The sequence below is a fragment of the Dipodomys ordii genome, unplaced genomic scaffold, assembly GCF_000151885.1.
Source record: "Dipodomys ordii isolate 6190 unplaced genomic scaffold, Dord_2.0 Scaffold44, whole genome shotgun sequence".
Taxonomy (NCBI): domain Eukaryota; kingdom Metazoa; phylum Chordata; class Mammalia; order Rodentia; family Heteromyidae; genus Dipodomys; species Dipodomys ordii.
Window position 1 is genome coordinate 5,716,764 of NW_012267260.1, and position 10,054 is coordinate 5,726,817.

At 40.3% G+C, this 10,054-nt stretch overlaps 1 protein-coding gene across 1 annotated transcript in view; it reads left to right on the top strand.

Moving 5' to 3' along the window:
• LOC105987725 (24-hydroxycholesterol 7-alpha-hydroxylase) overlaps window positions 1-8,927 on the top strand; it is a 44,084-nt gene extending 35,157 nt beyond the window's left edge. Inside the window, exons 11-12 of the mRNA XM_013019080.1 lie at window positions 7,411-7,498; window positions 8,284-8,927. Coding sequence (XP_012874534.1) covers window positions 7,411-7,498; window positions 8,284-8,355 — 160 coding nt within the window. The 3' untranslated portion in view covers window positions 8,356-8,927. The remainder of the gene's footprint in view (window positions 1-7,410; window positions 7,499-8,283) is intronic.
• The last annotated feature ends 1,127 nt before the right edge of the window (window positions 8,928-10,054 follow it).

Genomic DNA, 10,054 nt, shown 5'->3' on the forward strand with positions numbered 1-10,054 from the left:
ATCAAGAGTTCCTTGAGAATAGAAACTCTGTGTGTGTGTGTGTGTGTGTGTGTGTGTGTGTGTGTGTGTGTGTGCACGCACTGGATATATCCTAGGGCATCGCTTGGCTACAAAGTTATAGACTATATCAATTTATTAATGAAATTGCAGAATGGTTAGAAAAATAATTAAAAAGAATGACTACAACTATTAGATTAATAGTATATGGTGTTTTTCTATAAGTCATTTTGTTCTATATTTGCTTGTTCCAGCAAGCAGATACTTCTTGAGGACCAAGTATATACGATATGTTTACTCTTTGATTTAATAACTGTGTTGAATGTAAGCAACATGTCAAGGTAGAGTTCTAGGAGTGGTGTTACAAAGTAAATCAGATTAACCCCCTTCATATTGGAACTCGAGTCACTTCGTTAAAATTGGGGAAGAGTCAAAGGCACAAAGCAAACTTTAATAGCTTGGATTGTAGTTGGAGAGATCAGACAAAGCAACAGGGAAAGAGAACCTCCTTAACACAAGATGGCGCATGAGAAAGCCAGGTGACTCATATGCAAAATACTGCCCCTAGCAGTGTGGAGGGATGGAGCCTGGAAACCATCTTGGACTGGATAAGTAGCACAAAAGAAGGCACATCTTCCTGAGAGTACAGTAATATCAACTTCAAAGACAGAAAAAAAGTCGAGTGCTCACTGGAGGACGATGTGACCCTATGTTAATATGGAGGCCTGTATCTGGAGTGTGTTGTTTTGTGTTGTAGATCATGGCACTTGGGTGGAGATATCTTACATGGCCACCACCCCACAGGCTTGTCTTTGAGAAAAGCTATCAGTGGCTTTCTCCCTTTTGAAATTATAAATAGCCAATTGCTTTGGAGGAGTGAGCTGAGTCAAATCCCCATGGATTTAAATGACAGAGTGAAAATCCAATTTAGTCTGAGAAATGTGTTTCATGCACTGGATGCCTTCCGCAACTCCGTTTTCTAAATGAACATGTTTACTTGTAAAAATATGTTCTTACATTCTTACTAAGTATATACACGTCCTTGAAAAGGTCTATTTAAAGGGTTAGGAATGAGAGTGGCTGAAGGGTAAATGTGGTTTAATTCCACGACTCTTAGCCAGGCTGCCCGAATCCTGTATTAATTGTAAGCCATGCCTCTCTCTTCTTACTGCTTTGCTAGGGAGCAATGACTCACTCAAAAGAGCACAGAAACCATTGGTGAAATTGCAGTCATTATTTTCCTGGCCATTTCATTTTGACATTTCATTATGAGGCTAAGATTTGAGTCTGTCAAGAACAGAAGAAGCAATTCAAGAGTGATGATTTTGGTTTTTTGATATTCAGTTGAAAGTGCCTCTAAAATATGTTTCCAACTAAACATCTTCTATTCCGAGCAAAATTTCAGAAAGTATCCTTTCTCCTTTTATTTACAAAACAGCTCCCCAGACTCTCTGTGGGGCATAGAATAGCTGGACAGGGGCTGGGAAGGTGGCTCAAGTGGTAGAGCACTAGCCTTGAGGGGAAGAGCTGGGGGACAGTGTCCAGGTTCAGCTGGACTGGGTATTGGTGTACTTCTGGCTGGGTGTCCTCTTTTCCCAAATGCCAGCACTGTGAACTTTCTCACCTCATCTATTTGAGTGTCTTCTCTTTAATAGGTTGGGTATGTCTTCTGTTCACAAAGGTTTCATTCCTTACCAAAGAGGACTGAAATGGAAAGCATACATTTACCCATTGGCTATTATTTGCCAATCACCTAATGCCTTCTCATTTTCTAGAAGTCGTGATTTTCACCTGGGGATCTGTGGACTGTGGGCTGCTACCTTCCCCCAGCTCAGCTCTGGTGAGGCGGGCTACTGCTCCCCAACCCAACTCCACTCCTTTCTCCATAATAGTAGGTTTAGGTGTTGGCAGATGTTTTAAGCAGGACAATTAACTACCAGGGTTTCTATTGAGATTTTTCTGGGTCAAAAATAGTCATTTCCTCTAGGATGTGAATAAAGAGGCACTTAGACCCAGAAACTAGTGGTAGCTATTTTGAGATTCTTTTAAGAGCCATGTTAGAATGAAGTTTATAACATGGAATGAAGCAACAGAAGGAAACTGCTGAGGAGAGTTCTGCCTGAGGCCAGCCCCAGCTCTTGGATTTGTTAGCTTTACAGAATAATTCATAGCCTGGTGTGGTAGTCGCAACTTGAGGTGTTAGCTACTCTGGAAGCTGATTGTGGTTTGAGTCACAAAGTTCCCAAGACTTGATGACAGCTGACAAAAAGTCTGATGCAGGAGCACACACTTATCATCCCAGCTACACAGGAAGTTTAAGTGAAATTACAGTTCGAGTCATTCTGGACAAAAGACAGTCCTTATTTGAAAGTAAATAATGCAAAAAAAAAAAAAAGATTAGAGAATGGCCCAATCGTTAGAGTATTTGTTATCAAGCACAAGGCCCTGAGATAAAACAACAGTACTGAAAAAAAAGCAATTTATTTTCTTTAGTTTTCCTTAAAGTCAGTCTGTAAGTTTTGAAAGCGGGGATAGCGTTGTCAAATGTATAGGTATCATTGCAAGGCCATGAGAACATGAAAACAAAAACAAGGAAACATGACACCACCAAAAAACACACACACAAGAAATTCTCAATAATCAACCCCAAAGAAATTAAATCAAGATCTATGAGTTTCCTAAAAAATAATTTCAAGTAATTGTCCTAAGGGAGCTCAATAAGATACAAGAGAACTCAGAGGCAAGTCAGCCTCACCAATCAGAGTAACTACCTGACTAGGAGGAGAACACTAACAGAGACGGACATGTGGAGTGAGAAATAAAATAGAGTCTCAACAGTGGATTTAGCCAAACAGGAAAACCGGTGTGAACTAGAAAACAGGTCATGTGAAACTGTTTAGTCTCAGGAGAAAAAAGGAAAGAACAAAGAAAACCCACGAGATGCAAAGGCCACTATAAATTAGATATTTATATATCTACCTACCTAATCTATCCATATGTGTGTACATTTATATGCATTGTGGATATGTATATATATGCACATATATGATATAGTCTCTATATACTATAGACACAGATCTCCAAATATATGTATCTAGTATATACTAGAATTTCCATGCAAATATGTATATACTGTCTATATATACATTTGTAGATATATGTGCATATATACATACAAATACTAGACATATTTTATACATATGCATATATTCGATAGTGACAAGAGAAGGGCGGTTATTTAAAGGAAACTTCCCAAACTTTGGGGACAGGTGTACACCCAAGCCTATAAAATGGTTTCACCAAAAGAGGATTTCCCCCCAAGATATAGTATAGCCAAATTATCAAATGGCAATGACACAAAATCTAATAGTGTGAAAGAAAAGTGTCAGATCTCACACAAGGGAACCAGTGGCATATTTTTTCAGCACTCATCTTGCAGACGTTAGGTGGGGACAGGATGACAGATTCAAAGTAATGAAATAATACTTTACCTGCCGGGACTGTCCTTCAGAAATGGAGGTGAGGTCACACCTCTGAAAGTCAAAGAAGACCTGGGGGAGCTCACCAACTATAGGCCTATGTGACCAGAAATGTTGAATTGGAGTTCTTGAGGCAGAAGTGAATGGATGCTAATTATAAACATGAGCATATACGACTGTATCACATTTAATGGAAATATCTGCCAACATGTAGCCAAATGTGTAACTAAACTCAGCATGCTTTTCTGTAGTTATGGTAAATCATTTAACGGTAGTAAAATTACTTCAACCATAAAACTTAAGTGACCACACCTGCACGATTCTTCTACGCCCAGGCCTCACATAGGGAACTCGGGTGACACGGTTCAGGGAGGTACACCGTCCCAAGCCCTCCAGGGAATTCTGATGCACACTAAAGCTGCAGAGCTGCCGTGGGTCTAGATGGCTTTGCCTCCTGCTGCCTGATTGATTTTATCTTCTTAAAGGATTTCTTAGGAGGATGAGGCTGTGGGGAAAGGGCCTTCTCTTGAGCAGGAATGGCCATACTTCAATGCATGGTCCCAGGGACACGGTGCTGTGTGCAGCCTTCTCTAAATGCCAGAGCAGGATTGCTCTGTTTTCATAAGCTGCAGCAGATAGCAACCAGAAGAATACATTGCAGAGCTCTGGCTCTAGGAAACAGGAGCAATGTTCCAGCCCATGTTGGCCTTGCCCACAATCACCTCTAGGAGGGATCAAGAAATCAAGAATGCTATCTCTTCCTCTGTCTCTATCCCTGTCTCTCTCTCTCTCTTTTCTCTCTCTCCTCTCTCTCTGTTTCTCTCTCTCTCTGATTCAGTGTCAGAAGCATAATGTCCATAATGGAAGGCACTATTTTCTCCAGTCCCAGCATTCCTTCAGGACTTTCTATCGCGCTAGCACTATTCCTGTTTCCCTACCCTTTCATGTTCATTCCCTCCAACCTTATCACCTCAACACTGGGGGGCTCTTTCCTGTCTTCTTCCTAGATCCCTTGTCCTCTCTCTTCACTCAGCCCATATGCTTGTATTTCCTGCTTGTCATTGTCATTCTCTTCTTACAAATGACTATCGCCTGCCCATCAAACTCTTCAGCCCCAAACTCCAGCTCACCTTGTTACAACACCTCGGAATGCCCTCCCTGGAGTGCCCTCCCTCCAGGGTTCTCTACTGCCCCCGAATTAGAGCGTCTACTCCCCTCCCTCAACATGGCTGCTTAAAGCCTGCCCTTCCCTCCAGGTCTAGCTCAAGTTTCACCGTCCCACAGTCTAGGCACTGTGCTTTTTCCAGACTAGAATTCCGTTGTGTGTTGTTTCGCCCTGTGCCTTATATTCTTACCTTCAGTGGCTCATTAGTTCATTCCGTGCCAAGTGCTTTACAGGACTCTGGATTCTCATTGCCTGCCCCGTGTTCTTCTAATAAGCATTTACAAGAGGGGAGAACATGTGAGCTCTGAGGACTTAAGACATCTTCAACGCGTTTATAGTTCAGTGAATTTTATGTGTGGATGTTGTTCTTGTAAATGTAAAAAATCTGTTAGAAATAATATGCCTTGTTATTGTCATTGTTTTGATATTTGAAGCATTAAAAAACATGCTTAGCCTGAATATAGCTCAGCTTGCTTCTGCAGCTCTTCTATAAAAATACAGATTTATGAGGCACTTTCCTCTGACATTAGAGCTTTTAATGTCACAGATGAACAATTTCTGGCATTTTATGCTTTTGAAGAAAATTTGGCAACCTAGTAAAAGCTTAACAAACTATTTTTACTTTTGTCATTGCCAAAATAATAACTTTTGTGGGTAATTGAGATAATTCTACTAGAATATGCATATATTTGAGTTGGGAGGCACTAAGATTTTAGCATGTTATTATTACTGCATTAATTTATCTTTTCTCCTTATCTAAGATACCAAAGCATCATGTTAATACTAACCCTAGCATATACTTAATAAATATATACTTAATAAACATATACTTAATAAATAGCATTAAAAATAGAAGAAGAAAAATATTAAAAGCTCACTAATTGATGAAAAGTCAGACTTTTAAACTTGATCTCTAAGGAGAGTCTTGTGTGTGCTTGTGTGTGTGTGTGTGCATGCCTGGGGGGGCTGGGTACTGACACTGGGCCTGGTGCTCACTTGGTAAGCTCTCCAGCCCTCTGTGCACACACCTCGCTCCTATTTCTGTCATTTTTCAAGAATACTATAGAGCCTAAAATTAGGAAGATGTGCATTCCATCTGGTAATGGAAATTTTTTTCCTCTGAGATTCTTTCAATATGTACTTTTCTGCATAAAAGGTTTTATTTGTTTGTGATACTGGGGTTTGAACTCAGGGCCACCTAGTTGACTACCAAGTGCTCTACTAGAGACATGCCGGCAGTCCTTTCTGCTTGGGTTGTTTGGGTTTGATTTTGTCTGAGCCAGCCTGGACCTCATCACCCACCCACTCACCCCAGCATTTTTTTTAATTGAGGTTGGTCTCACTTTTTGCCTAGGCTGCCTATAAAATGTTTTATAACATTTGATAAAATGTCTGACTACATTTTATATGAATGGAAGACTTGGTGCCCACTTAAACAGGGAGGTGCTCAGAAGGATTCTCTCAGTGATGACTTCCAGTTTTCTGGCCCATTGCACTAACTGTACTCATTAAGGTCTGTGATTCCCTAAAGGGTTTGCCTGCCCAGTGTGATCAAAGGAAAGATAATGTCATCACATTCACCTTTTTTTCAGTTCTTGTAAGTTTCCATTTGTATCTTAGAAAGAAGAGAACAGACTTACATATGCTTACCTAATTTCAAATAAATGAAAAATAAACATATTGTATGTATGATGTGTGCAAATATTTTGTCAGCAGGGAATACATGATTTCAAAAGGTTGGAAAATCTCTTTTTTAAATTTTATTGTAAAGATGATGTACAGAAAGGTTACAGTTACATAAGTCATATAATGTGTACATTTCCTTTTAAACAGTGTCATTTCCTCCCTCATTCTCTCCCAGTTTTTCCCCTCCTAAGACCTCTCCTTCTGAGTTTGTATAGTTAATTTCCAACATAGTGTCTAGTGGATTTCACTGCTGAATTGGCTCATCCTTGTCCCAACATTTTCTGTGCTTCCCCTTTCCCTCCCTAAATCAGATAAACTTATATACAAGACAAAGGGTACAGACACTAAAAACAGTGACAGAAAGGAGTAAACAAAAGAAACAAAGAAAAAGGAGAAGAAAGAAGAACCGCAGGTGGTACAATAAAAACCGTCTTGCTTCCATATCTTGGATTCCATTTTGATACGTATCATCTTATATGATCGTGTGCACGTGGTGATTGAGGCCTTGCCATCCTCTCCGAAGAACACCCTCTTTTGTTCTCACTGTGTGAATGTTTGGAGATTCCTGAGACAGGAAAGAATGGATTCGGATCTTCTGAGGAATTTGATACGCTTCTACAACATACAGACAAGTATTTCTGAACTGGGGCCGGATTCAGTAGAACTTTCTGCAATCATGGAAATGCTTGAAATACATTCTTTATGGTAGCTGATAGCCACGTGGGACTATGCGACATTTGAAATCTGTAACGAGAAACTGAACTTTCTCATTTTTTAAAATTCTTTAAAGGTTTGAGTTGAAATAGCCACATGTAGCTGATAGCTATAGTGTTCAAAAGCACAGATCTTAAACTTCCAGGTTTTGTTTTTGTTTTGACTGCTTTCCCTGGCTAAGCATTTTAGATCTCTATAGCAGTCCAGCCATCACAGTGGCCCTCTGGAATATGTAGTATTAAGAAAGAAAATGGTGACGTCGTACCCTGTGGTTTTTCAATAGTAAATGATTATGAGAAATAGCGTATTTGCTCTGATGTAAGTATACTTTCTGGATATAGTCTGATGTTGTACATTGTCTACTTTCAGGTGGTTCGCTCTGTTAGAGATTGAAATATGCCTTATTTTAATGCTATATAAATATGACTGTTATCTCCTGGACCCATTACCAAAACAGGTGAGTTCAGAGTTTTGGATCTCAGCATGACTTCCAGATTGAAGACACATTAAACCCCGAGGTTTAAGTGATGGGCACAGTTTTAAAAGGATCTAGGAACCTTACAATTCGTTCTGTCAAAACCCTCAGGAATCTCTTTGCTCTGGAGCACACTCAGTGACCTCCTGGGCCCACAGTTGAAAACCCAAACTGTATCTACCTTCTGATTCCTCGTTACCTCCAGGTCTTGAGGCTGTTTGAAATCCCTAAGCGTCAGAAATCTTTCTGTATTTTTACCAATATGCTGACCTCCCTTCATCCACACACATAATGTTCAGACCTGTCCTAATGAGGGAGATCAGCCACATAGAGAGTCCACAAAAATGTCACTTTGGAAAACCATGACCACAAGTACCTTGTAATTGTGATAGCTGAATGCATCTAGGATCTGTACCATACATGTACCATTGAGAACGCCACAAAAAATTGATTATGAAAAGCGTGTCTCAGACAGGTAGAAAGAGATTTACTTAATGTCTTTAGCCAGATAATGTGAAGCACAGTAGGCAGGCCAGACCATGGGCTTGGGAGGGGTAAAATAGCAAGGAGATTGTTGTAAGAACAATGTATTTCCCTCCTTTTCTGCTCTTTGTGTGCAGAACCAAAGTCAATTCTCAATGTTGTGGGACATTCCAGCATTCAAAACCCCCAGTCTGCACCTTTCAGAGAATCTAGGCTAGTTAGGTCTAACGCTCTTGGCTTACATCTCTTCATTTGTATATTTCTTCTGTATTTCTTGTGTCCAGAGTGATCTCCATCTGGTAGGTGTCCCCAAGCCAGAAGGGCAGTGTCGAATTGAGTATAGGAAGAGGATCTGATGTCACTGGGGTCCTGGGGTCCTGGGCCTCTGGAGGAGCAATGCCACACCACCTGTAACTCTGCAGCACCCTGACGTGAAATACCCAAGGGGTCCACATGCCTCATGGCTTCAAGACCAGGAATCCATCATCACATCCACTGACGCAGAGGCCTGATTACAGGATAAAAGCAAAAGTTAAGTAGGTGAAATTTGGTTTCATACAGGACTGTGCTAGACCATCTTGTCACAGGTCATCTGTAAAATTCTTAGTTCACAAATTCACTGTAAAAGCAATGTAATTAAATTGTTTTGAAAAGAGCATAATATCTCAGATGCTAAACATGAAATGATCATTTCTAATGGTTTTCTACATTTTAAATGTGATTCTTCAACTCGGGATTGGGGTTCTTGGTCTCTGTTACTAGAATGTTTCATTGCAATCATGTCTGATGTTAAAAGCATGAATAAAATGATGATTTGCTAAGGCCTGTAAGGCCAGGGATCATGTCTGACATTTGTGTCCACACTTCCTTACCACCAGGACAGCCTCTTCTCTAAAGAGAATATTTAATAAATGTATATTGATTTGTATTTTAATTAAGGCAGAAGCTCTCAACTCAAAAGTATTTATAATTATAGTTTGACAGAAATAATATTTTTGCCAATGTGTAGAAACACTATAAACACAGGGTCAAGGCAAATGACTTAATTTAATCTCTTAAGAGTTCCAACTATGAAATATTTTCCTTCATTCACAGTAAGCTGATGCTCATTGTGTCATCATGCATGATGTCCTCTGAGCTTTATCTCAGAGGACCGGACTTGAGTCATCTCTTTCCTACCAACATACAAATAACTCCCTAGGAGAAAATGAAGTGCTCATAAGGTTCTGAACTCTTCCATATGATATATTGACTTGGCTGCTTGGCTAGTAGCTCAGAGCTCAGCTTAGCAGGATTGGGGGTCTCATTGTTGAATGGACTAAGAAAGTAATTTAGAAAATGCCCCCCAACAGCTTTGAGATTTGTAAAACACACTAAAGCTCCTACTAAATATAGCAGCTATAATTCAAAGGAAGGTGTGACTTCCCAAACAGCCAGAGCCCACCATGAAGCACTGTTTGTATGTAATATCCACTTCAGTGGGATTACAGCTATGCAGAGTTACTGTTTACCTGCCTTTTCTTGCTTTGTAAGGATGAAGCGTAGCTGACAAGTCTACACTTTAACAAAGAATGGAAACACAGGAGATCTGTAGATCTTTGGAATGATACATACTTCTGAGCACTATCCATGCAAGTCCCACATTCTTTTTATTTTCTTAGCCTGAGGCTCTATATAATCTATAAGACAATACATCCTCATGTATTAACTGGAATTTCCTGAATGCAGAGCCTGCTACAGACTTGTGTACAGATAGATAGATAGTTTCTTTGGTGGATACCGCCAGGCCACAGCAATGACAGAAGGAAGGAGAAAGTAAGCCCCAAAGATTATGTTATTTTGACTTGCCTGGCACCACCTGAAAGGTATCTTCAGACCTCCAGCCATTGATCATGTGCAGCCCATGCTGACAAGCTCCTGTTCTCCACTGAGCAGCGAATTCCACCTGCAGATGCACACAGCACTTCTCAGTTAAATGTGTATGGACCCAGCAGGTTTCCATCCTCAGAGACGCTACAGCAGTCATTGAGAGGTGAGGCTGAGCCAGTGGGGATG